This window comes from Lotus japonicus, chromosome 6, assembly GCF_012489685.1.
Source record: "Lotus japonicus ecotype B-129 chromosome 6, LjGifu_v1.2".
In the NCBI taxonomy this organism is placed as follows: domain Eukaryota; kingdom Viridiplantae; phylum Streptophyta; class Magnoliopsida; order Fabales; family Fabaceae; genus Lotus; species Lotus japonicus.
In genome coordinates this window covers 47,414,759-47,442,199 of record NC_080046.1, presented here as the reverse complement: position 1 = coordinate 47,442,199, position 27,441 = coordinate 47,414,759, and the positions used below count along the sequence as shown (strand labels likewise).

The 27,441-nt window shown below is 35.7% G+C and overlaps 4 protein-coding genes across 4 annotated transcripts; 2 read left to right on the top strand and 2 right to left on the bottom strand.

Annotated features, from left to right (window-relative positions):
- Nucleotides 1-1,005: 1,005 nt before the first annotated feature.
- Nucleotides 1,006-5,269, top strand: LOC130725437 (uncharacterized). The gene is made up of 4 exons (XM_057576665.1): nucleotides 1,006-1,205; nucleotides 1,293-2,221; nucleotides 2,302-3,519; nucleotides 3,603-5,269. The coding sequence occupies exons 1-4, from the start codon at nucleotides 1,006-1,008 to the stop codon at nucleotides 5,267-5,269; spliced, it is 4,014 nt and encodes a 1,337-aa protein (XP_057432648.1).
- Nucleotides 5,270-7,666: 2,397 nt separating this feature from the next.
- Nucleotides 7,667-10,229, bottom strand: LOC130725881 (subtilisin-like protease SBT4.3). Its single transcript, XM_057577070.1, has 2 exons — nucleotides 9,778-10,229; nucleotides 7,667-9,454 (listed from the first exon to the last, which is right to left on the bottom strand). The coding sequence occupies exons 1-2, from the start codon at nucleotides 10,212-10,214 to the stop codon at nucleotides 7,864-7,866; spliced, it is 2,028 nt and encodes a 675-aa protein (XP_057433053.1). The 5' UTR covers nucleotides 10,215-10,229; the 3' UTR covers nucleotides 7,667-7,863.
- Nucleotides 10,230-16,257: 6,028 nt separating this feature from the next.
- LOC130722800 (uncharacterized) lies at nucleotides 16,258-20,823 on the bottom strand. The gene is made up of 7 exons (XM_057573648.1): nucleotides 19,504-20,823; nucleotides 19,220-19,409; nucleotides 18,248-18,351; nucleotides 18,048-18,150; nucleotides 17,637-17,947; nucleotides 17,237-17,542; nucleotides 16,258-16,808 (listed from the first exon to the last, which is right to left on the bottom strand). The coding sequence occupies exons 1-7, from the start codon at nucleotides 20,584-20,586 to the stop codon at nucleotides 16,470-16,472; spliced, it is 2,436 nt and encodes an 811-aa protein (XP_057429631.1). The 5' UTR covers nucleotides 20,587-20,823; the 3' UTR covers nucleotides 16,258-16,469.
- Nucleotides 20,824-24,401: 3,578 nt separating this feature from the next.
- On the top strand, nucleotides 24,402-26,891 carry LOC130723312 (pentatricopeptide repeat-containing protein At3g49710). The gene has a single exon (XM_057574308.1). The coding sequence runs from the start codon at nucleotides 24,492-24,494 to the stop codon at nucleotides 26,679-26,681; it is 2,190 nt and encodes a 729-aa protein (XP_057430291.1). The 5' UTR covers nucleotides 24,402-24,491; the 3' UTR covers nucleotides 26,682-26,891.
- The last annotated feature ends 550 nt before the right edge of the window (nucleotides 26,892-27,441 follow it).

Below are 27,441 nucleotides of genomic sequence, written 5' to 3'. Positions count from 1 at the left end.
TTAAAGATTGGGCTATATTTCTTAGGCTAACATGTGCTATCTGGCGGCCCAATAGTATGATGTACATTTGCTATCTTAGCCTATCATATAACATTTTGTGTAGACCATATAAATTCCTTTTTTAGATATATTATAGGTAAAATAAAATGTGATAACAATATGTAATTGATCTTCTATACTAACATGTCTTTTGAAATTGTGTGTTACAGAAGTTTTGGGAAAGAGGTCGAATCGTGGACGTACAATTAGAAGACCTAATTTGCAACGTTCAAAGAAAAGGATCAATATGAGTTAGTGCATTTTTTCCCTTTTTATTAGTTTCATAAAACTTGATAATAGGATTAGTAGATAGATATATTTTTAAACCTTAATATAAATTTCATTGGTTTTTTAATTAATTTTGTTGTTAATTTTTTTTACAATTCATCTTAAAAGGCTACTAAGGAAATTTTGTCTTTTTATTCTGTCATTTTATTCTGTGAGGAAGATCCTATCCATTTTATTATTATGTATATTAACATGTGTATTATTTTTAGTCTGTGTATATTTGCTTTAAATTTTGAAGTTGATATTTGTTTCAGTGGTGCACCTTGAAGAAGATTCAATATCTTCACAAATTACCCAGAGAGATGATACTAACAATATCAACAGAAATGCAATTTTTGATGTAGCTGAATCACAATGTATGATCTTATACCTTTAATGCCATGAATGTTATAATTTTCGTTGAAAATAAATTTTTTATTTGTTGTATATAATTTTGTAGCATATATTGATCTTGGCGAAATGAACATGCCATGCAAGTATTGTGGAGCTGTTCTTTGGTATCAAGAGAGATCTGAAAAGACAAGAGATTCTACTTCTCCAGACTTCTCTATATGTTGTATGAAAGGGAAAATTATGCTACCTTATTTGGCGGACTCCCCATTATTATTGTACAACTTGCTCACAGGTATTGATCCTAGGAGTCGTCATTTTTTGGAGAACATTAGATCTTATAATAGCATGTTTGCCTTCACCTCAATTGGTGGTAAAGTTGATTGTGGTTTGAATGATGGTCGTGGACCTCCTCAATTTGTTATAAGTGGCCAAAATTATCATCGAATTGGCAGTTTACTTCCATCCGAAGGTGATAATCCAAAATTTGCTCAATTGTACATATATGATACGAGGAATGAGATCCATAACAGAATGAAGCATTTTAGGTATGTTGCCGTATTTTTACTGATGGTCGTTTAGTTTTGTATTAGTATATTTGTTGCTTATGGTTTTATTATATATTTTGGTTACAGTGATTATGATGGTAAATGCAATCTTGAGCCTGGTTTAGTGGTGGACTTGCTTAAGATGGTTGATGAGCACAATGTTTTAGCCAAGTCATTTAGAAGTGTAAGAGATCATGTTGAAGAATTTGATTCCAATGAGGTTGCTTTAAGGTTATTTAGGAATCGTGTTAATGATTCCAATACATACAATCTCCCAAGCGTAGATGAAGTTACTGCTTTAATTGTTGGTGATTTTGATAGTTCTGACTGTGGTCGTGATGTTATTCTACGCTCAACAAGTGGTAAGTTAGAAAGAATCTTTGAGACTCATTCATCATTTTTGCCCTTACAATATCCATTGTTGTTCCCATATGGGGAGGGAGGATTTTCAAATGAAATTGAGTTTGGTGGCGTTAACTTCAATAGTGAAATCTACAAGCGAGAGAACATGTCAATGCGTGAATGGGTTTCATTTAGGCTTCAGGAAAGACAATTTGAGTGCAGGAGAATAACATTGTCTCGGCGTTTGCTGCAACAATTTGTTGTTGATTGCTACTCAATGATTGAATCCAATAGGTTGCATTACATAAGGTACAATCAGGACACTATTCGTAGAGATTTTTTATCAGGGATTGAGGACGCTATTACTCGTGGTGATACTGATGCCTCAACAGTTGGCTCTAGAATATTCCTTCCTTCATCTTTTACTGGGGGTAGGCGGTATATGTTTGATAATTGCCAAGATGCTATGGATATTTGTGGAACTTACGGATATCCTGATTTGTTTCTTACAATGACATGCAATCCTAAGTGGCCTGAGATTGATCGGCATGTTTCAAGATATTTTTTGTCAGCGTATGATCGTCCAGATATATCATGTCGAGTCTTTCGTATGAAATTGGCGCAACTAATGACAGATCTCAAGAAAGGGGAGTTTTTTGGGAAGGTCATTGCTGGTAAGATATTTTTATTTATTCATGTTATTATAGTAAATATTAGTTATTATGAATTAGTAATAATATTTAATAATACTCAGGTATGTATAGCATTGAATTTCAGAAGAGAGGTTTACCACATGCTCACATTTTGTTGTGGCTTGGTCTTGGGGACAAGCTTAAAACTACTGAAATGATAGACTCGGTTATATGTGCTGAGCTACCAGATCCTGATCTCTACCCTGAATTGTTTGATTGTGTGTCAAATTATATGGTTCATGGACCTTGTGGACTAAGTAGGAAGGAAACTCCTTGCATGAAGAATGACCGGTGTTCCAAATTTTTCCCGAAAAAATATGCAGATGCTACATCATTTGACAATGATGGGTATCCTATTTATAGGAGGAGGAACACTGGGATTTCAACCAACAGAAGGGGAGTTGATTTAGACAATGGTTTTGTTGTGCCATACAATCCCAAACTGCTTATGAAATACCAAGCTCATATCAACATTGAGTATTGCAATAAGTCAAACTCTATAAAATACCTGTTCAAATATGTACACAAAGGAGTTGATAGAGTAACAATGTCTATGTCTGCTGGTAAAAATAATCATGATCAGAAAGCTGAAGTGGATGAAATCAAACAATATTTTGATTGTAGATACTTGTCTCCATGTGAAGCTGCATGGAGAATTTTCAAATTTGAAATCCACCATAAATGGCCACATGTTCAGAAACTCACGTACCATTTACCTAGGAAGCAAGTTGTTTTGTTTAAGGAAAATCAATCAATCGAAGAGGTACTTAAGAAGAACGAAGTTAAGAACAGCATGTTCCTAGCGTGGATGGAGGCCAATTCTAAGTATCCGGAGGGTAGAGAGCTAACATATGTTCAGTTTCCAGGATCATTTGTTTATGATCCGAGTAGCAGATCATGGCATCCGAGGAAACAGGGTTTGACTATTGGGCGAATAAATTTTGTGCCCCCTGGTTCAGGTGAATTATATTACTTGAGGTTGTTGTTGAATGTGCAAAGAGGTTGTACAAGCTTTGAAGATTTGAGATCAGTTAAGAGTAATGTACATGACAGTTTCCGTGATGCATGTGTCTCATTGGGGTTGTTGAAGGATGATGGTGAGTATATTAATGGTATATTGGATGTGGGAACCATATCTTCGGGATTATATTGTAGAGGCTTATTTGTTTCATTCCTATTAGCAAATTCCATGTCTAATCCCCTCAAGGTATGGAAGGAAACTTGGCATGTACTGGTTGATGGAATCCTTTATGATTTACGAAAGAAACATAATAATAAAGGTATTTTTCCACATTTGATGAAATGTAATAAATTTTATTCTGTTATTATTTTGCTATGTATGATTGTTGTAATTTCTTTGCAGAATTGAATATTGATGAGGAAGAATTGAAGGGTTTGTGCTTAATGGAGATAGAGAAAGTGTTGATGGTAAATGGAAGATCATTGAAAGATTACTCTAACATGCCACAAGTTGATCCTAATATTCTGAACCAGTATGGTAATGTTCTATTATTCAATGAGCTTAACTTTGATATTATTGAGATGAAGAAATTGCACCTTGATTTTTTCAATAAGATGAATAGTGGGCAAGCTAAGGTATACGATGAGATTATTTCTGCGGTGAATAAGGATAATGGCGGTTTTTTCTTTGTTAATGGTCATGGTGGAACAGGCAAAACATTTTTATGGAAAACATTGACTTACAGGCTTAGATCAGAGGAAAAAATTATATTGAATGTTGCTTCAAGTGGCATAGCTTCTTTGTTACTACCTGGTGGTCGAACCGCACATTCACTTTTTTGCATTCCGCTTAATGTTAATGAAGATTCATGTTGTGGGATTGTTCAAGGTAGTCCAAAAGCTGAGTTACTTCAGTTAACCAGTTTGATTATTTGGGATGAAGCACCAATGGTTAGTAGATATGCGTTTGAAGCATTGGACAAGTCATTGAGAGATATCATGAGAGTCATTGATCCCGAAAACTTTGATCTACCATTTGGGGGCAAAGTTGTTGTCCTAGGTGGCGATTTTAGACAAATTTTACCAGTTATTCCCAAGGGTAGTAGAGCTGAGGTTGTTATGGCTACCATCAATTCATCCCGCTTGTGGAGATTCTGCAAGGTTCTCACATTAACAGAAAACATGCGTTTGCTTGGTAACTTGAACAATCTTGAGGTTGAAGAGGTTAAGTATTTTGCCAAATGGGTTCTTGATGTTGGAGATGGTAATTTAGGAGACTATAATGATGGTGAATCTTTTATAAAAGTGCCTGAGGAAACATTGATCCAACAGTCATCCAATCCTGTGTTTGATATTGTACAAACTATGTTTCCCAATATTCTTCAGAAGATTGGATGTGCTGAGTATTATCAAGACAAGGCTATACTTGCTCCTACATTGGATGCAGTTGATATGGTTAATAAATATGTGTTGTCACTATTTCCTGGTGAGGGGACGACCTATTTAAGCTCTGATTCAGTATGGGGTATCGATGAAGAGCTTGGCATTGAAGCTGATTGGTTGACAACTGAATTTCTTAATGATATCAAGTGTTCTGGTATTCCAGATCATGAGTTGGTGTTGAAGATAGGAACTCCTGTGATGCTCATGCGAAATCTAGATATATCTACTGGATTATGCAATGGAACTAGGCTTATTGTTAACCATCTTCGTCCAAATGTTGTTGGAGGTATTGTCATCTCTGGCACACATGCTGGTAGGCAAACTTTCATTGGTAGGATGAACATGATTCCAAGTGATCAGAGTATGCCCATTAGGTTTCAAAGAAGACAATTTCCTCTTCTTGTCTCATTTGCCATGACTATTAATAAGAGCCAAGGTCAAACACTATCAGATGTTGGTGTTTATTTGCCAAGTCCTGTTTTTTCACATGGGCAGTTGTATGTTGTTGTTTCTCGTGTGAAGACGAGATCTGGTTTGAAGATCCTAATATGCAACGAGGATGTTAGGGAACGAGATGTAACAAAAAACATTGTTTATAAGGAGGTTTTTCAAAAAATCTACAATTGATTATTAAGGAAAAAGACACTGTAATTTTGTTCAAGTTATTTTGAAAAAGATAAATTGAAATATAGCTTTGTTATACATATGAATATTTATAATTTGTCCATTGACCGATATGTTTTGGCTAAGTCATATTTGGGTTGTAATTCATAAATGTTACAATAAGTGGTATGACAGTTAATTAATTGGAGTAAAATACATTGATTGAATAAATATGATAAATTTTAGATCTGCTCGTCCGTGCCATGAGGTACGGATAGCCTAATTGATACTTGATGGATTAGAATTCTCTAAGTTCAGGGTTCAAATCCTACTGGTATCTAGATACCAAACAAAAGTTCTAGATTTGCTTTAAATACTGTCTTTATTTGGAAGCTCATTTTAGTTGTTTCCACGATTGTCGAATAAACAAGTAATCATAATAAATGTGTTTATGGTGGAGTTTTATCAACCAGATTGTTATAGATAAATATATGTTATTATTTATAGTTTTTCTCTTCTTCCTTTGGACGAAGTTATCTTTCTGAAAGCATTATCATAATTCACCTCATTCAGTAGATTTTCAATTTAATCCTTTTGTTGGTTGGAGCAATTTTTTAAATAATCTGATGTGATAAGGTTTCATGTCACTTATTCATATTTATAAAATTTGATATAAATATGTGAAATTGTTGAAAGGTATAGTAGTGTTAGCAAAACGTTAAAGTTATATACTCTTGAAAGGTTCGATTGTTACATTGTTACAAGTAGATTTATTAAGATCAATTTTTGATTCACTTTGAAGATTGGAATATACTTCTTATTATATGTCATGGTATTTTAGAGTTGATATTATTTAGCTTTGGAATTTCATATGAAGTGAAAGTTAGTTTTTTCTTCGAATGTTAGCCGAAGTGGTAGGACTAATTTGACGTAGGGGATCGAAAGGGTTAAGTGTGAATGATACAGGGTTCGAAACTTGTGGATGAAACACTGTTACAAATAGATTTATTAAGAGTATATTTTTGATTCAATTTGAAGATTGGAATATATTTCTTAGTATATGTCATAGTATTTTAGAGTTGATATTATTTAGCTTTGAAATTCAATATGAAGTGAAAGTTAGGTTTTTCATCGAATGTTAGCCGAAGTGATAGGACTAATTTGACGTAGGGGGTCAGAAGGGTTAAGTGTGAATAGTACAGGGTTCGAAGCTTGTGGATGAATTATGTATTAACATTATTTGATAAATTATTTTTTATTTTTTTGGGTAAGTGTGTTAACTTTTTTTGGTTAATAAGAAATTAGCTTCGTGGGCCAATTAATTTTCTGAAACTCTGGGCGGTCCAATATTTTTTGTTGAATGAGGAAGTTTAATTTTTTGTTAAATGTTAGGGCAGGTCTATGATCTTTGTTTTTCTTTCCCCAAAGACGTGAATTTGTCATAATAAAATTAATTTTCTTATTCTCTCCCTTTTAGTTTGGATTCACTTTTCTCTCCTTACCTTTTCAGTCTTCCATTGTTTGTGATCTGAGCTTTGTTTCATTTCCTGTTCAACAATGGACAAACTTGTATTCGTCCCACTTTGTGCAGCAGTTAGGCCTTTGCGTCAGGGTCGTTGTTGCTGCTAACTGCCGAACATGGAGAAGAGACGTTCAGCTCTATCTCTTTGTATATCTTCTATCATGTGACAAGTAGGTATTTGACATATTTTATTTTCTAATCTCTTCTTCTTTGTGCATCCAGGTAAGATATTTATTTATTTGACTTATCAGTATATATAATGTACTCATTAGTAATACAAAAGTAACAGTGATCATGATTTTCATGTACCCACCCCTTACTGTTCTCAGAGGTAATCATACTTGGAAGTAGATTAAAATAATTTTTTTACTTGATCATCATTTGTTTACATGAGTAGCATGGGGCAATTTTCTTGTGTAAGTATGTCAATTGCTTGAGCCAGTTTGTACAATAAGGAAATTAGTATTTTCTGTGTTTTTTTTATGTGTATTTGACACTGAAATTTCTTTCTGAATATATGTATATTGTTGACCATACCCTGTTGTGAAGAGATTTTCATCATTTTCACTCTGAAGCTTCGTATATTTATAACAGAAACTTTAACATTGTAATTGTGTTCAAGTTATTTTGACAATGATAAATGAAAATACAACTTTTGTTATCCATATTAATGTTTATAATTAGTCGTTGATGTCTATGTTTCGGTTAAGCCATATTTTATATTGTGATTAGTAAGGGTTACAATAATTGGTATGTGATTTAAATAGATGAAGTTAAATAAATTAATTGAATAAATATGATAAATTGAAGAACTGCTCGTCCGTGCATCGCACGGAGACGGGCTAAAATCCTAGTATATCTTGATTTGGTTTTGATATTTTGGGACTGGATGATAAATAAAGAAACAAATATCTGATGTAACAAGAAAAAGGAAAAATGAAAATTGTAATAAAAAAACATACAAAATAAAAAAGAAAAAGAAATTAACTAAACCACACTTATTTAATCTTCATGAGTTATCATAAAAATAAAATGCTCAATATTAGAATTTCATAACATAAATCAAAATTTTATTACCAAGAAAAGCTTTAGAATATTAACTAGAAACATTCACAATTATTGGACTCCGCACATCATGGATGCCATCTGACCAAACCAATGATGAGATGAGCACATCTCCCTTTGTCACTTTCCCACCATTGATGTTGACAACAAAAGACTTGTTCTCATTCAATGATTTGAAGGACAAAATCTCTGGTTCCACCGTCACATTCATTCTTGGATTTGGCAACACACTTGCTGTGTAATTTGAGGTTGCTAACCCAACATTTGTGACTGTTCTATTAAAGACAACACTTAAAGATGTCATAGGCTCAACTTGAGCAACAAGTGCAGGATAATTAAGATTTCTCACTGAAGATCTATCAGGAGCTTCAGAGCAAAGGGTATAATTTTCACCAGATATGATTTGGATTGTTTTGTTATCATATCCCAAATTGCACAACAATTGTACATAATCCTCCTTATGAATGTCATAAACAAGGCCAGGATCAACAGCTTGCACAGGGTTCACATGCCCTGATCCATAAGCATATTCGCCAATTGAATCACTAGAATTAGAACCATTCATGGGCTTTGCTGAAGTCATGATCGCAGATTTGATTGCGGCGGGTGACCAATCCAAGTGAAAAGTTTTCACATACGCCGCGATTCCAGAAACATGTGGACATGCCATTGAAGTTCCAGATATTATGTTATATTTCACTGATCTTTTGTCAAAATTCCTACCTGAGGGTGAATCCAAGGGTGAATATGCAGCTAAGATTTCCACACCAGGGCCAGTAATATCTGGTTTCAAAATTTCAGGAACTTTGATATTAGGCCCGCGCGAAGAAAAAATTGCTACATAAGGGGCAACATCATTTTTAACTGTCTCACTCTTGAGCATTTCTCCTGTTGGATCTGTTGTTGTATTTTTGTAGGATTCCACAGAATCATAGTCATTGGAACTCAATGCCACAGAAGGTATTGTAGTAACCACTGCTATATCATGTTCAGTATGTCTCTTCTTGATCACACCAATTGCCCCTTGAAAATATGCTTCATCTTCACTATCAATATCGCCAGACAAAGCTAAATATCCTTTTACAGACTCAACTGAGTTAGAAAAAAGTCCCGCAATGGGAACTTTATTTGTTGAGAAAGTGTTGAATGATTTCCCAGTGAATGTTTTCCCATTCCCAAGCACGAGCTTCGCAATGAAATCACGGTCAATGGTGCTCGCTGCGACACTTAGCACCCATGGTGCTACACTTGAAGTTGAGCTTGGCCAAGGACCATCGTTTCCTGCAGAGTGCACTGTGAGAATCCCTTTTCCCATGGCATGAAATCCACCAATTGAAACAGCATCTTCCTCAAATTTGGATGCAGTATGAGGTCCTAATGAAATTGAAATGATGTCAACTCCATCAGCTATGGCATCATCAAAAGCAGCTAGCACACTAGCTTCAGAGCATTTTACAGAACATGCTTTATATGCAGCAACTCTTGCTGATGGAACCCCTCCTCTTGCAATTCCTTGTGCAAGTCCATAAAAACTCGCATCTTTGACTTGGTTCCCTGCTGCTGTTGATGCTGTGTGGCTTCCATGTCCATCAGTGTCTATAGCAGACTCACTCTCATAGTACCTGCAGCAACGAAATAAAAAAAAAATGTATAAGAGGGGCGGAAGTTTAACATATATTCAATAAATTAAACAATGCCTAATTAAATATGGTAGAGTACAAATTTTTACTATTAAGGGTTCTTAAAAGGGCAATTTTTTGAGCAACGTTAAGGTTGCTATAATGTCGTTTTGTGGTCATAGGTTCGGGTTGTGGAATCAGTCTTTTGCAAAAATCCAAAGTAAGGTTGTTTACATTTGAACAACAAATTGGATTCAGACCGTCCTCTGACCCTCACATAATGGGAGCTTTATAACACCAAATTTATCCCATTTTAGTTCCTTTACCTTGCTCCAATGATCTTCTTGTTGCAAGTGAAGTTCTTGCCACCTGCACAAGTACCTTTCCATTTTGGGGGAATGGGACCAAAACCAAGATCATTGAAACTCTCTGATTCTAGCCAAATGCCAGTGTCAATAACTCCAATCACAATGTCACTCTCAGTAGTTGGGTTTCTTTTGACTGATTGAGGAAAACCCATGAAGTCCCAAGATCTTGTGGTGTGTTTTTGAAGAGTTTTGCTTGGGAAAACTGAGATAACACCTTCCATTTTTGTTAGCTTGTCCCTTTGTTGGTCCGTTAGCAATGCAGCAAAACCATTGAAGGTTCTTTTGTAACTATGTACCAAGAATTTTGTTGGATCACTACTATCAAAGACTCTTTGCAGCATGCTAAGATGGTGAGAGGTTGGAGAATATGATGGTGTCTTAGGAAGTGAACCCATATACACAATGTGAAGCTTTTGATTTTCATCATGAGCTTCACATGAGAGGGAAAATACACAAGCAAGAATGAAGGAGACCCACAAAGCATAAACAATCGTGGAACTGTGCTTGGCCATTGTTCAGGTTTGTGTAATGAAGAGAAGGAATTCTACATATTATGATTAGTTTATTTATGTATAAATAAGCATTTCTTTTCTTGTATTTAGGTAATTTTTTATTTTCAGGTTTTTTCTATTAAACAGATAAATTTTTATTACTATTTTATATCATGTTTTCTATCGAAGTTTCTAATTTGATATTTTCCACCTTGAATTCATAAACCAAGAAAATAAATCAGATTATCCCTTTTAAAAAAATTAAAAAAAATTAATAAATGAATGCTTTCCTTCTTTTGTCGATATAAATAATAAATGCTTTTCCATAAATATTAAAATAAAGAAGGTAGAGCTTTCTGAAGAGGAAAAAAATAATACTAATTACTAAAGAAGGTTTTGTTTTTGAAAATAATTACTGAAGAAGGTAGGAAGACTTTTAATATAATATTTTTGAATTAATTATTGATATATCGATATTAAACAAATTATTCAATGATAATTAATTAATTTTGCATGTTTCATTATTTTGGTCTTTATATTGAACCATAAATATTTTATTCCTAATTATTTTCTTATTTACTTGGTTCTGATGTAATATATCTTCCACCTTGAATTAGAAGTAAATCAGACTATCCGTTTTAATTTATTTATTTTCGTTAATGAAATTTTATGTCTATGATTCCTATCATTCTTTATACTGATCTTTCGCTATCAAATATTTGTCTATTACAGTAAAAGTTTAAATTTATCAAGAATTAAATGGGGAAGGGTAGTTCACTTGGTAAGCTAAGGGAATGAAAGGATTTGCAGGTGAAGAGTCAGGGTTCGAATCCTAGCGAAGGAACTAATTTACTAACAATTAACACTGCAAAAGGTTTTCTATTAACTCACTTTATTACTCACTTTATTCTTTTTTGCAGCCACCTGTCTTATTGGATCCGGACCCTATTTTTAGTCGAGTGTGGCACTGTGCAGCTCCTTCCAATGCTAAGGTGTTTATCTGGAGGCTATGGTTAGGCAGAATTCCCAGTTTGGAGAACTTGTGGAAACGCAAGGTTGTGCATTCTCGAGAGGCTGCTATTTGTAAATTGTGTTGTGTTGAGGTTGAATCTTGTGCTCACCTCTTGTTTGCCTGCCTGGTGACGTTGGATATTTGGCGTAACTGTTATGGCTGGTTGGGGGTTTCAACGGCATTGCCAATGGTCCCTCGCGATCATCTTTTACAATTTAATTTTGGTTGGAATCAGAACCAGTAGAAGGGGCTTTATCAGTTTGGGTTGCTGTTGTTTGGTCGATTTGGTTAATGAGGAACGAGATTATTTTCAGAGGAGGTGAAGTGGATTTACCTACGGTTATGGAGTTGATTAAGTGGAGATCGTGGCAGTGGATTAAAGCTAAATTGGGTGGATTTAGCAACTCTCTTTTTGAATGGTCTTCTGAACCGTTGGTGTGCTTGCAGACACTGTGACAGGGATATTAGAATTGAGACTTGCATCCATTGCTTTCCTTGATGCATGTGTTCTGGAAGGAGTGTTGTTGCACCTGGTACTGTCTTTGTGGGTAGTTTGGCAATATTGGGTTCTGTTGGGTTCTAACTCTTTTTCTTGTTCATTTTCTTGTTTTTCCTTTTTTTTTTACTAAGGGTTGGAGTACCCCTTGTACTCCCTTTAATGCAATATTTTGGCTTATAAAAAAAACTAACATTGGCCTATAAAAAAAAATCAAGAATTAAATAAAAAAGGCTTTCTTTAAAAAAAAAACCTTAAATATGTTGGAGGTCCCTGTAATAATAGGGTGGGCATAATGAGAAACATCCTTACCACTAGGCTACAAATGACATCATTAGGGGCATTAGTTTTAACACCCCCTCATTTAATCCCTCACCCTCCCCCACCCTCTATTTTTTTTGAAAATTCCTTTAATACCCTCTGTATAGCACTGTGAAACATTTTCAAATTTCACACTCAAGAGTGTGAAATATTTTTATATTTTCATATTTTCATTTCACACTCAAGAGTGTGAAACATTTTCAAAACTCATACTCAAGAGTGTGAAAAATTGAACTGTTAATAATTTTATTTTAAAAGCTAATTTTTTCGTTTTTTTATAATTTAATTTCACACTTAAGAGTGTGAAACATTTTCAAAATTCATACTCAATAGTGTGAAAAATTGAACTGTTAATAATTTTATTTTAAAAGCTAATTTTTTCATTTTTTTATAGTTTCATTTCACACTCAAGAGTGTGAAACATTTTCAAAATTCATACTCAAGAATGTGATTTGGTGAAACAGATGCTCAGATGCGGTAACAGTTGCAGTGACAATTAACTATATAAGCATTAATAATTAGCTCCATAAGCATTAATCCCTTACAAATGCACAATTAGCATAAATAAAAATTAATCCTTAGTCAAGTCTACAACAATTTGTTCTTTGATGAGATTTTGTTCTTCTAATTCCTTTTGATATTGAGTCATTCGCCCCTTGTAAGAGGTCACTCACCCATCTGCATCTGAGTCATGATGATATCTCCATTGGGGAGCAGTTCGTGGGATTGGATGGTTGCCCTTTAATTGTACCTTTATGAGGAAAACGATAGGGATTAGACCAGTAAAACATGAAAACACATTACCGATTAGATAAGTATAACATTTTTAATAACTGAACCCAATGATTTCTGTTGACATGTCCAAGTGTGAACTACAAATCAAATTCACACTCTAAAGTGTGAAATACGAACAGCACTGTGAAACAGTTTCATACTCACTGAGTGTGAAATATTTTTTCACACTCACTAAGTGTGAAATATTTTTCACACTCACTAAGTGTGAAACACTTAAAACGAAAGGAAGAACGTGAAGAGAGAATGAACATACCTCGGTTCACACTTACAAAGTATGAAATGATTTCACATATATTAAGTGTGAAAAGTGAAAACAAAAAAAATCATGAAGTGATAGTAAAAGTGAAGGGGGTGTGACAAACAAAGATGATAGTGGTCATATGGTAAGAAAAGGGATATGTTTGGAATGAAATTAATTTTTAAGGGTTTTTGGGACATTTAGATGCATAAAGTAGGGTGGGGGATTAATTGGGGGTGTTAAAACTAATGCCCCATCATTAGTTAATGTGCAAAATTTAATATATATCTCATTTAAATGGCCAAAAAATTGTAAAAACATCATAATCTTGATTCGAACATCCTTCATGGAGGATCATACACAAAGTGCTTACCATTGCACAACAATAAATATATATATATATATATATATGTGTGTGTAAAAAAACAAAAAAACGAGAATTCAACCCCATTTAAATCATTAAAAATTATTATTATGTTCTTTTAGTATATATACTCATTAGTACTTAGAAAAAAAAATTCAATATATGAACTCTAATAAGTTTGCAAGATTTAACTTTTTTTACAGTTTCAAGTTTTGTAATTTTTTTTTTTTACATTTTATATTTTATTTTGTTTCAAATTTGTATATTGTATAGGGAATTAGTTTTAACACCCCCCTTATTAATCCCACACCCTCTTTTATTTTCTAAATTCCCTTAATACCCTCTCTTATAAAGAGATAGTCAAAGTGTGATAGTATTTTCACACATATTGAGTGTGAAACATTTTCACACTCAATGTGTGTGAAAATATTTCACACTTACTAAGTGTGAAACGCTTAAAACGAAAGGAAGAAAATGAAGAGAGAATAAAGATACTCAATTCGCACAATTGTGTTTCACACTCAAGGGTGTGAAACACAATTCAGTTTCGCACTCAATATCATTAGTGTGAATGGACTTTATTTTCAATTTTAATTTTTTCGTTTCTTTAGAATTAGATTTCACACTCAAGTGTGTGAAACATTTTCAAATTTCACACTCAAGAGTGTGAGTTATTGAACTGTTAATAATTTTTTAATTTTTTTTTGTTTTTTTATAATTTTTATTTCACACATTTCACACTCAAGGGTGTGAAATCTTTTCAAATTTCACACTCAAGAGTGTGAAAGAACCAAGTGTTAAGAATTTTATTTTTAATTTTAAATATTTAGTTTTTAATAATTAAATTTCACACTCAAATGTGTGAAACATTTTCAAATTTCACACTCAAGAGTTTGAGTTATTGAACTGTTAATAATTTTATTTAAAAAAAAATTGATTTTTTTATATTTTCATTTCACACTCAAGAGTGTGAAATATTTTCAAATTTCACCCTCAAGAGTGTGAAGGAACCAACTGTTAAGAATGTGAAAATGTTTTCCACTCACTGAGTGTGAAATACTTAAAACGAAAGGAAGAAGGTGAAGAGAGAACGAACATACATCGGTTCACACTTACAATGTATGAAATGTTTTCACATATATTAAGCGTGAAAAGTGACAACGAAGAAAACTATGAGATGAGAGTAAAAGTGAAGGGTGATGTGATAAACAAAAATGATGGTAGTGATAAGATAGGAAAAGGGATATGTTTGGAATGAAATTAAATTTTAAAGGGTATTTCAGATATTTTGGTGCATAAAGGAGGGTGGGAGATTAATTGAGGGGGTGTTAAAACTAATGCCCTATTGTATAAGAGCCTAAAAAATGGAATTTTTAGAACTACCACATCAGATTTATTTAGCATTATCAGTTTGTTTTTAAATATATATTTAGTTTTGTGCTAAAGTTACATGCATAAATTAGGCATTGACTTAGATGTTAGAGCCTCCTCCATGAACCTCTATGTTTTGGGTTCAAATCATGCTTAGGATGTTTTTAAATTTTTTACTAAAATGTTTTACTTCAGTTTAAATGAGATATATATTAAATTTTTCACATTTACTAATGATGTCATTTGTAGCCTAGTGGTAAGGATGTTGCCCATTATGCTCTAGGTCTTAGGAGAAATTTTTCTATTTTTTTAGTGTGTCCAATTCCGTGATGAGGGTATTTTTCATCAATGGAATACATAGATAAATGTTTAGGGCTAAAGTTTGCATATTTATTAAATTGAAGGGGTTTTGTAGGTTTTAACTTGAGTTAAACCTCATTTCAAAAAAAAAAAAAAAAACTTTAGTTGAACCTAGTAATAAAAACGAAACTAAAATCCTTAATTATCATTAAGTGACTTATATTCAATGTCAATACTAATAAAGGACAAATGTGATATCAAATGTATTTTAGAGTAGTGATGACTATTTATAAGTATAAATTGTGGCGATTTTACCACCAAGCGCGTCGATCGAATGATACATCTTTATTCTAACTTAAACAAAAGTTTCGATTGGACGTAGCTAGGTCAGCCTATCTAACCAGACTCAAATTGAAGTCAAAAAAATATTGGGCGTGGACAGGTGAATAGATAAACTCTGTTTTTTTCCAGTTGAATCATATTTGTTTGAATCGACTTCAACCCGATCCATGTTCACCTTACCTAGTGGTGGGTATGGAGTGGAGTAGTTTGGTAGAATGGCGACATGAGAGATGGAGATGGAGAAGGTAGGTAAACTAGTTTTAAGGATCATATTTCGATGAATTATCTCCAGCACAAATAAGATGGACATCTACACAAAAATAAAATAAAATCTGAAAATTTGGTTTCTTATGCACAAATAATATTGGTGCATTCCCACATCTCTAATAACATCCCCTACCAACATCCGAAGATTAGTTATTTGTGACACATGTCAATACTTCCTCAAAGTATGGTTCCTCAAAAGTCTTCACAACTAGTATATCATCAATCTTCTGTTTTACTCATAGGAGATATAACCTTATGACCCGAGGAATCAGATAAAGATCTTTTTCAGTCTCTTCAGCTGAGCTTGACCAAAAGACTACACAGCAATGTATTTTCAAAAATATTTTCATCAAGAACCCGAGAGCAACGCATTCACATTCATCTGGAATCTAATATCCAAAAATCAAATTAATTCAAGATAATTTCCTTCTCATTGTAAAATCAACCAAAGCAAATCAAGAACTTCAATTAACTAACTCAAATACCAAAATTCAACCAAAGCCGAGAGCTATGCACTTCACATTTACAACAATAAGCCATTAACTAACATAGTTCTGTGTAAATCTTTCTTATGATGACATCAAAATCACTCAGCTTACTAGGAAAACAGTTGAATACAGACCAGAAAGAGCCCAGAAGACTAAAAACATTTTCTACTTTCTCCTCCGTTTTCTTCGTTGTTCACGATCACTTTCTGACTCTGACTCAGAACTATCTGTTCCCGAGTCTGATGAATCAGAACTCCCAGACTCATCCTCTGATTCAGATTCTGAAACTTGTTTCTGTTGTTGCATGATAAGGCGTGGCATATTCTTCAAATACTCACGGAGGTTCTCAGTAAGACCACCGAGACCAATCGATGTGAAGAAGTTAATGCAGAACCTTGTGTTTTTCGGGTTATCTTTAGGAAATATGCATTCAAAAGAGTCCTGCATTGTTGGATCATTCAGCCTTTCATTAAGAAGCTTGATGCCAAGATGCTCTGATAATTCCTGCAGCATTGTAAAGTGAAATCAACATCTTCCACACAAAGAGGTAAGCAGGTATTACTAGTACTCCCCCAAGATGATATCAGGAAAAAAAAGCTAGAATAAATTCTCATTAAAAATCACCTTATATAAAGATAAAGTGGAAATATCAATAATGGCCGCACACAAGAAAATTGCAAGTTCATGAATTTTTTCATTGTCAACGTAAAAAAAAAAGAGAGTTTATTCTTTGTCAAAAGAAAACTGCATTGTACACACTACAAAAAATAAGAGTTTGGTTGGATTAACATTTATTTGATCCCCTCTCCCCCCCACAAAAAATGTGTTTGCCTCAGCTGTAAGCTTCTACGACTGGTAACTCAAACTAGTTGAAATAATAAAGCAAGTACTAGAGAAACAAAAATGAGAATTTTGAGTTTAATTCACAATACCTGGAAGAGTATCTTAATAAATATACGAGATGAAGAAGTTGTGTCTTCCTCAGTCAAGCGAATATACGATAACACATGCCAAGGTAGAGCATCCGTGCCAAGCAAATGAGCAAAAAACTTTGCCACATTTCGCAGTTTATTTGTTTCAAGTCGATGAATCATTGAGTACTGCTGCACAAAGCACTTCTCAAAATTTTCTTGATGTACTTTGTTGATCACACAGAAACGCTGTCCAAGAAGACCATAATACCGCAGGTAAGTTCTCTCTTGGCTGCAACATTCCAAAAGCATGATGCATAATTCCATCTGCCATCAATCACACAACATTGTTGTTAAATTTTATTTTAGCAAGCAGATAGTTATGGCAAACGGAAACTACCAGTGTAGATTACAAGCTCACCTCTTGACCAGGCTCTAGATGAATTTTGAGAAGCTTATGACCAGCTTCCTCAAAATCTACGCTGGACATTATTGTTAAATAAATTGTCCTGCGTAGATTGACCAAATTTGTCTCCGTTTCATCTTGTATTTGCATACTTTCTTCATCCTCATCATCTGATTCATCATCTTCATCTGCCTCTGAATCAGCATCAGCATCAGCATCAGCATCAGAGCCTTCGTCATCATCAGATTCCTCGCCCAGTATTGTTTTCTTTAACTCTTCATAACGCTTCTCGTTCTCCATATAATTGGGATCAACTTTGAATATATCTGCGGAAAATTAAAATGAAAAAAATCAAAATTAGAATCACACATCACTGCAAGTCGATCGAATTTGATACAAGTATAAACTTAACAAAAAAAAATGTACCAAGGGAAGTATCTGGATCTATGGCCTCATCTAAAGAGACTTCATGAGTTAACTGATCTTCCAGCTCCACAAGGTCTAGTTCAGGCCGAACAGCTGGATAGCCCTGTAAATGCAATAAAAAATTAAGCATTTTAATTTCAACCTATTCAATTTAACAGTTTTACAATAGAGTTGGCATTCTCAGCAAAAGAAAATCATACCTGAAACTTGGCTTTTCTAACTGCAAATAAACCTTCAATCAAGAACTGCACACGTTTGTCAATTTCTCCTTCATGAAGAATTCCACGAAAACGCTCAAAGATACCTGCAAAGTTCTAACTATTAAACAAAAATATCCAAGACTGAAAGTTATCTCAAATATTATCTGCAAATGTACTTAAGTGTAACACACTGGCATAGTTCTGCACGCATGCAGGGAATAAAATGTACAAACCAGCAGAGTGAGTGGATACACTTACTTAGGTGGAGTAATAATTAGATACATAATTTTTAGACGAGAAGAAATACATTAAAATAGAAGATTATATAGAGAAATTGGAGGATAAGAGATCCTCCCTAAAAAAGAATAAGAAAACATTAACAGAAGAGAATAAAAGTATAAAAACAAAATACCAGACCCTGAACATATCAGACCACATACACAATGGTTTATGTTTGGGCAGTATAACTTATAGATAAACTTACTTCTCAATATCAAATTACAAAATAAATAACAGAAGTTCACATGGAGTTTTTACTTTTTAGTCATAAATTATAAACATAAAAGTTCAATACTTTTTAAATAAGAGTTACATGCCACACACCCAGACCCTGTCAATAAGGGGCTCATGCACCCAAACAGATTAAATTTCATTCTTTTTTCTGACAAACCAAATATCTTCAAACATGTCTTTAACTCATCTCTGAACTCTGATCTACCTTGTTTCTTTGAAACTAATCCCCTCTCAAACACTAATACAATTTCATACACCTGGAACCATTTAACACTCGATTCCGATCTTCCCCTCTCTAACAGAGAAGGAGGTAATGTGCAATCAAATCATTTACCTAGCTTTACTATGCTTTCATAAAGCAGTGAATACCATATTCATAATGTAACAAGAAGTGATCATATTTACAAATAAAAAACAACCTATGCACACTACTACCATATAGTTCAAGGGAATACTCACCATGAAGGCCTTTAGGTGAGAGCTCCTGCAGTATTGAACCACATTCCGTGACAAAACCAACAGCTACTTCAACACTGTCATCGGTAGGCTTCTCGAGCAAAACCGTGAGCAACTCTAGAGCAATGATCTCATGAGCCACTTGCTGATTCACTAGATGTGCTACAAACTTAACAGCAGCTAGCAATTGAGGCTACAAACGAATTAAAAAAACACAGTTAGAAGCAGGAATAACATTAATTGATCCAAGAAAAAAGGAACAAATCACATCACATCACATCAAATACCTTGTCATTCCTTTTATAAGCTCTCTTGAGCTGCAAGACAAGCCTTTTGAGCAAAAGCTCCCCCACCTCAGGAAACTTAGTATTCACTACAGCAACCAATGCAGCAAAGACATCAGTAAACCCGGGTGACGCCATCTGAGACTTCATACACGACCGGCAGAAGAGTCCCCTTCCCCTGATCAAATTCTCAGATAGCAGCTCCGGAATGATGTTCTTGATGTTAGTAGCATTAACCTTGTTGACCAACCCATTAATGCTCTTTCGCAAAGCATCCCAAGTTAGCCTCTGATACTCAGGACTACTCTTATCCTCAACCTCCTTCATCATCCTAGCCAGCTTAAAAGGAGGAATGTAAACACCCCCACTCTTGCCCAAGTTCGAAGCAGCCCCATTCACATCACCTTCCGGATTCATCGCCGTTTTCCCATGCCCATCCTTCCGATCTTCCCTACCACCCCTCTGCCTATCTCTCCCACTATCAATATTGTTATTAACCCTAGAGTCCCTCTTCCTACTATCCTCTTCCTCTTCCGAATCACCGCGACGTCCCCGGCGATCCTTGCCCCTACGCCGGTCCTCCTCCTCTCCCCGCCTTCGGGTACGCTTCTCATCCTCCTCATCATACCTTCTCCTAGCTTCCCTGCGCCCATCTTCCTCTGCTTCTCTCCGTCCTCCTCGTCGATCATGAGTTATACGAACTCTCTCACCCTCTTCTTTCTCAACCTTCTCCCTCTCTCCCCCACTGTCATTCTTAACCCTATCCCGCCGATCCTTCCCTCTGCGACGGTCCTCCTCCTCCTCGTCCTCTCTCTGGCGACCCCGCTTGCAGTCATCCTCGTCGTACCTTCTACTACGAGACTCCCTACGCCCGTCTTGTTCTTCTTGTGGTTCTCTCCGTCCGCGTCGATCGTGAATCTGACCCTCCTCCTCGGAACTCTCAGATTGCTCCCTGTGTTTACTTCTCTTCCTTTTCCCTTCTTCAGATTCACTGCCGTCACTGTAATCCCTGCGGTGGCGGTGACTGGAACTCTTCCTTTTGTGCCTGCTATCTCTCTCTTCACTGGATTCCCTGGTGGGCGCCATGGCGATTCGAAGACAAAACCCTAATTCGATTGAATTGGAAGAGCGTAAGAACAGAGAGACGCGAAGAGATATGGCGGCTGAAGTGGCAAAGATAGTGGAGAGGAACGGCGGCGGAATTGATAGTAGGGCGGTGTAGATGGTGAAGAGAGGAGGAATGGGTGGAGTTTGGGGGAAGCAGAATAGGGATTTTGGGTCGAGCTCGGGAAATTTTGAGATTTAAATTTAGTAGAGAGAGAGGAATATGCACTCAAATTTATTTAATAGAGATTTAGTAGAGAGAGGAATATGCACTCAATAGTGTAAGACCTTTAAAAAAAATTATTGTACATTTTACATTTTTAATTTAACTATAATGTTCTAATTAGTACTTTAATATATTATACACCCAAAAGATAATAAGAATTGGGTGATATATGAATAAAGAAGGAGAAAGTGTAGATACTTGTATTGTGTTTAAATTTTGTGTAAGGTTGAGCTTTTTAAGCGCACCTTGGCAGTGGCACATACAAATAAATGAAATAATATATGAATAAATCTGATTATTGAGTTACTAAGGAACAAGTAGTTATTGTATTTTCCTTATCTAAGCAAAGAATAATTTGGGACACTAAAGGCTAAAATGATATGTGATATTAGACCATATAGCATAAACTTGTGCATTATATTAGAAGTTATATAGGTTTATCTATTAATTTACTCTTAATTATTAAAATGATGATTATTTGATTAAGCCTACGGAGGTTGGATAAGCCGGGTAAATTTATGTCGTATGAGCTACTTGATAATATTTAATCAACTGTCGTCACCACCATTGTTTGGCCTCTCCACCACTATTATTGTCGTTGTTGTCATTGCCACTATTACTAGAGAAGATGGTGATAAAGGTTTTTTCCTCATTGTTTGTACTGCTTTTGGCTAAACCTTTATGATTCAATCATAGTAAAGCAGATACGAGTTTATCGTCCTCAGGGATTGTGTGAACAGTAGTTCCACCAGCTAAACATTGATCTGAGCGGATACAAAGATGTTAGATAAATTGTTTTTGTGGTTTTTGAATATAAAAGAAAACAGTAAAAGAAGATTTACTGAGGTAACAAAGAAGAAAACATATTTAGAATGTATTTTCACCTAATCCTCTAATTGCTTTCAAGTCAAACATTTTTGTAATGGTTCATTTCACTTATGATGTCGAGAGTTATCCACCTAATTATCCCTAGCCTAGGTGAATCTATCAGTTAGAATTCCTAGACGTAATCCCTTACCATCTAGAAAACCCAAAAGGAATAATATAGCTTAAGTTCTCTCTCAAAGACATTCTCAATGACCAATTCATCCTAAGATAAGGTACCATAGGCTTGCAAGTCTCCGTTGTCACTCCGGAAACTCCTGTTAGAACTCAGAACTCCACCTGTCACATGGAAATCCACTATTGCTCCTACCCAAGATATTCTTATTCTAGGACAACTAGTTCACTGAGTGGTTTCTCTCTTGAACCGGACCCACAATTATCTCCCGATCTCATGCTAGTCCATAGAAATCTAACACAAACAATCAATACCTGAAGAGAAGAAAGCAAGAACCTAAGACATAGGTGTCTACTTTCATTGATCTAAGCATACACCAACTCATATCAATCTCTCGATCTATTTATAAACTAGTGCAGCTCTTTTGATTATCAATTGATTGGTTAGAAACATGAAGTACAAAGAGAAACACCATACATGAAAGATTTCCACTTACATCAATGAACAAACATAGAACAATTAAAGAGTCAGGTTATACGATCTAAATACATAAATAGAAAACAAAAACTACAAGGGAAAGAGAAGAAAGAACCGAAACCCAAGAGGAAACGACGTAACCACGACCATGGAAGCTTTCCCAAGCTTTCCAAGGCTTTCTGGAGGTTGTCACCGTCCTCCCATGGCTGCCATCACCATCTTGAAGCTCCAATCCATCCAATCCTAGCCCAAGGACCCCTCCTCCATGAAGCCCAGCTCCCTTGCTCTGTTATGGTGCCAAAATTGGGAGAAAATCGAAGAGAATGGGAGAGATACTTCAAAAATCTGATTTCTGACCTCTTATATGTGTTTGAGGCGGCCACAGGGTGCTGGGCGCTCATCAGAGGCCGTCGGGCGCCCTGCTTCCTTCAGCATTGGGTTTCTTCAGCTACTTGGGTGCTCAGCGCTCTGCAACTCTAAAAAATCAATTTTTCACTTTAAACTTGGATTCTTCATGAATATTTTCCCTGCATCAAAAGTCCAAGTTAAGCTCATGAAATCTATAATATTTATATTATTTCTAAGTTAAAACTAAGTACTTACTAAATCAATTACTTTGGGGATAAAATGATAAAAAATGCAAGCATACAAGTCAAATAAGTTCTTAAAATGATATTCAAATATACGTAAAATGAGCACTTATCAGATGGTGAGGCATGAGAACAAAGGACTAGAGAGAGTTAAAGGCGTTGTTGGTGAGGGCGAGTAAGAACAAAATTGGTGAAAGGGCAATGGCCAAAGGTAGGGATTGGTCAGATATGGGAATAAAAGGTTTGGGAGAATAGAGGGAGGGGTTGATCATGGTGGTAAGAGGGCTATGACGACAATATGAGTGTCGGTGGGATTGGCGAGGGGTTGTTGAATGTGGCGGCGAATTAAAATTAGACTAAAGGACACATTTTAGTTTTGTTTTCGGAACTAAAAAAAGTGTTATTTACTAGTAATAATTTAATGGTAAGAAATATATAATCTAAGTTTTCCGATGTATCAAAAAAAGAAATATATAATCTAAGTATCAACTATGATTAAACGACGTTTTAGTGAATTAGAGTTCGACCATAATTAATCTAAAGCATATAATTTTAAATTATTATATCGAGTAGATGTGCTTTAAGTTTCACGGTGACGACAAACAACACTACTTGTGATGAGAATGGATGTATAGCTTGTATGTCCCAATTTTACTGATAATTGTACTAGATTTTTTAAAGTAAAATTATGTTTCATTAATTAAATGATATTTTATATGAAAAAAAGTCAATTGTAACAAATAATGTATTAGTCTGAGTTAAAGGGACATGCAGTTCTTGGTTCGATTTTTGGATCCATGTATCTGAAAAAATATATGGTTTGGAAGGGTCCATATTTTAGTTTCTTACAACACATGTGATCTCATAAAATTTAAAAACCATACAATATTTTTTAAGAACTAAAGCCAATAAAAAATTAGAAATTAATAAATATGCACTCGGTATCATTCGCGGATCGGGTCAGGGGTTCAAAATTTTTAAATGAACACATCGATAAAAATATAATTAAAAATAATTTTAATATGTTTATACATCAGAAAATATACAAGTCATAATTGATACAAATATGTGGATTTTTGGTGCAAATAGGTGGAAACTTAGTCTACTAGTATAATTTAAAATTTTTAGGAGTTCAAAAAAAATTATATAGGAAAATAAGAGCAATTTCTTTTTGTTCAGGGGGTTCAAGGGTTCAGTTGAACCCCCTGAACATAAGGTAGATCCGCCCCTGCTCGGTATATAGAAGCCCGTGTATGAGGTCTTATACTAACATTCAATCACATTATGCGACAGATGACTAAAAAATTACCAAAGAAATTTATACAGTGCATCAACCATTTTATCTCAATAATTATAAATTTTACATTGATGAAACGTTCAAAAAAACATTGATGAAAAATATTTTTAAGCCTTAATTTTTTTATTATAAGTTAATGATGGAAAAAATAATTAAATTATTTAACATGCAATTTTGTTGTGAAACAAACAAATTGGATGGCTTATGAGTAATATTCACCAGTGCCGCCGTATTTGCCTGGGACATGAGAGGTGAAGCTTTGTAATCCTGGTTTCATGGTGTCGTGGTTTTCATCAGATGAACCAGTTCCCATGCTCACTACTCTCACTCCCTTCACTTCAACTTCAAACCTTCACAAACCTCCTCAAACAATGCATTTCCCAAAGAGACATTTCAACTGGAAAATCACTCCACGCCCTCTACATCAAGACCTTCATTCCACATTCAACTTACCTCTCCAACCACTTCACCCTCCTCTACTCCAAATGCGGCACCCTCGACAATGCCCGAACCTCCTTCCGCCTCACTAACAACCCCAATGTCTTCTCCTACAATGCCATCATCGACGCCTGCGTCAAACACTCTCACCTCCACCTTGCCCGCGAGCTGTTCGATGAAATTCCCCGTCCGGATATTGTATCGTACAACACCCTCATTGCGGCTCATGCTCATCGCGGCGAGCATGGACCGGCCGTGAGGTTGTTTAAGGAAGCTAGAGAGGCTGGATTATGCCTTGATGGTTTCACGTTGTCTGGCGTGATCAAGGCTTGTCGTGAGGACGTTGGCCTTGTTATGCAGCTTCATTGTTTTGCTGTGTTGTGTGGGTATAGCTGTTATGCTTCAGTGTGCAATGCGGTCCTTGCTCGTTATGGTGGGCGGGGGCTCTTGTCAGAGGCGTGGCGGGTTTTTCATGAGATGGGGGAGGGTTGCAGGGATGAGATTTCGTGGAATGCGATGATTGTGGCGTGCGGGCAGTGCAGGGAGGGGAAGGAGGCGCTGGTGTTGTTCGGGGAGATGGTGAGGATGGGAATGAAGATTGATATGTTCACCATGGCCAGTGTGTTGACTGCGTTCACTTGCCTCGAGGATTTGGCTGGGGGAATGCAGTTTCATGGTAGGATGATCAAGAGTGGATTCAATTGGAACCCACATGTTGGGAGTGGGTTGATTGACATGTACTCCAAGTGTGCTCCTCGTGGCATGTTGGATTGTATGAAGGTGTTTGAGGAAATTTCTGAGCCGGACTTAGTTCTTTGGAACACCATGATTTCTGGATTTTCCCAGCATGAGGACTTGTCTGAGGATGCACTTATTTGTTTTCAGGATATGCAGCGTGCTGGTTTTCGTCCGGATGATTGTAGCTTCTCGTGTGTGACTAGTGCATGCTCCAATTTGTCATCTCCTTCGTTGGGGAAACAGGTTCATGCACTGGCAATCAAATCTGACATCCCTTCTAACCGCGTTTCAGTGAACAATGCTCTTGTTGCAATGTACTCTAAATGTGGGAATCTTCATGATGCGAGAAGGGTGTTTGATACTATGCCAGAACATAACACAGTATCTCTGAATTCAATGATTACAGGCTATGCACAGCACGGTGTTGAGGGTGAATCGCTCCAGCTCTTTGAACTGATGATGCAAGAGGATATTGTGCCTAACAATATAACCTTCATATCTGTTCTTTCTGCATGTGCACACACTGGAAAAGTGGAGGAGGGTCAGAAGTATTTCAATATGATGAAAGAAAAGTTTGGGATTGAACCCGAAGCAAAACACTTTTCATGCATGGTAGATCTTTTGGGTCGGGCAGGGAAACTCGAGGAAGCTGAGAGGATAATTGAGACAATGCCATTTGATCCTGGTTCTATTGAATGGGCTGCTTTACTTGGTGCGTGCAGGAAGCACGGAAATGTGGAGTTAGCAGTGAAAGCAGCCAATAAGTTCCTCCAACTAGAACCTCATAATGCTGTTCCATATGTAATGCTTTCAAATATGTATGCAAGTGCTGGAAGATGGGAAGAGTCTGCAACCGTGAAAAGACTGATGAGGGAAAGAGGAGTGAAGAAGAAACCGGGTTGTAGTTGGATTGAGATAGATAACAAGGTGCATGTCTTTGTGGCTGAAGACTCCTCACATCCGATGATAAAAGAGATTCACGAGTACATGGGGGAGATGTTAAGGAAAATGAAGCAAGCAGGGTATGTACCAGATATAAGATGGGCATTGGGGAAAGATGAAGATGTAGCAGCAGAAGAGAAAGAAAGAAGATTATTGTATCACAGTGAGAAGTTGGCTGTTGCATTTGGCCTGATCTCCACCAAAGAAGGGGTGCCAATACTGGTTGTGAAGAACCTGAGAATATGTGGTGATTGCCATAATGCCATCAAACTTATTTCAGCGATTTCTGGTAGGGAAATCACTGTTAGGGATGCTCACAGGTTTCATTGCTTTAAGGAAGGACATTGTTCATGCAAGGATTATTGGTGATTAAATAATCTAAGGTTCTTCAGGAGAACAGAAATTATGATACCATATTAGTTATATACCTAGTAAGTAGCAAAAGCAAATGTAACCAACTAACCATAGGAGAAATGACCAATGCAGTTTCTGTTTATCCACATAATTTTACCATTACCAATTCTTAATTGTAGCAGAAGCCTACTAATTTTGTTAATTTGAAGTGACTTCTCTTTTCAACTTAGAGTTTATGTTTAATTAGTATGTGAATAATCTGATCTAACCCCAAGTCCGCAACTGTGTATTCAACTGTTATTTCTTTATGAAATTGCGAAGCACCATAGATATGCCTTTTTGTGCATAGAGAATGAGGGGGCTATTGGACTATAAGCAGTATGCTGGATAATTGAGCATCTAAAATCATTATTTGTCTTTAAAATACTTGTCTGGTGCTAAGACAAGTTCGCAAATCACATGATGTGCAAGTTTGCCTGAATCTATTGCTGCTCCTTCGAAATGATCAGTTCAACTCCTAAACAAACTGAACTTCTTCAAATCACATGATGTGCAAGTTTGCCTGAATCTATTGCTGCTCCTTCGAAATGATCAGTTCAACTCCTAAACAAACTGAACTTCTTTGTTCAGCACAATGTGACTTCTATAAACCGTGTAATGGAGAATGAATGACAGTTATTATGTGCTTCCATGTGATACAATTCTGCAGCCATCACAATACCATTGGAAGAGAGCTTTGTAAGTGCATTTCATATATTAAATGTAATGACCTCGC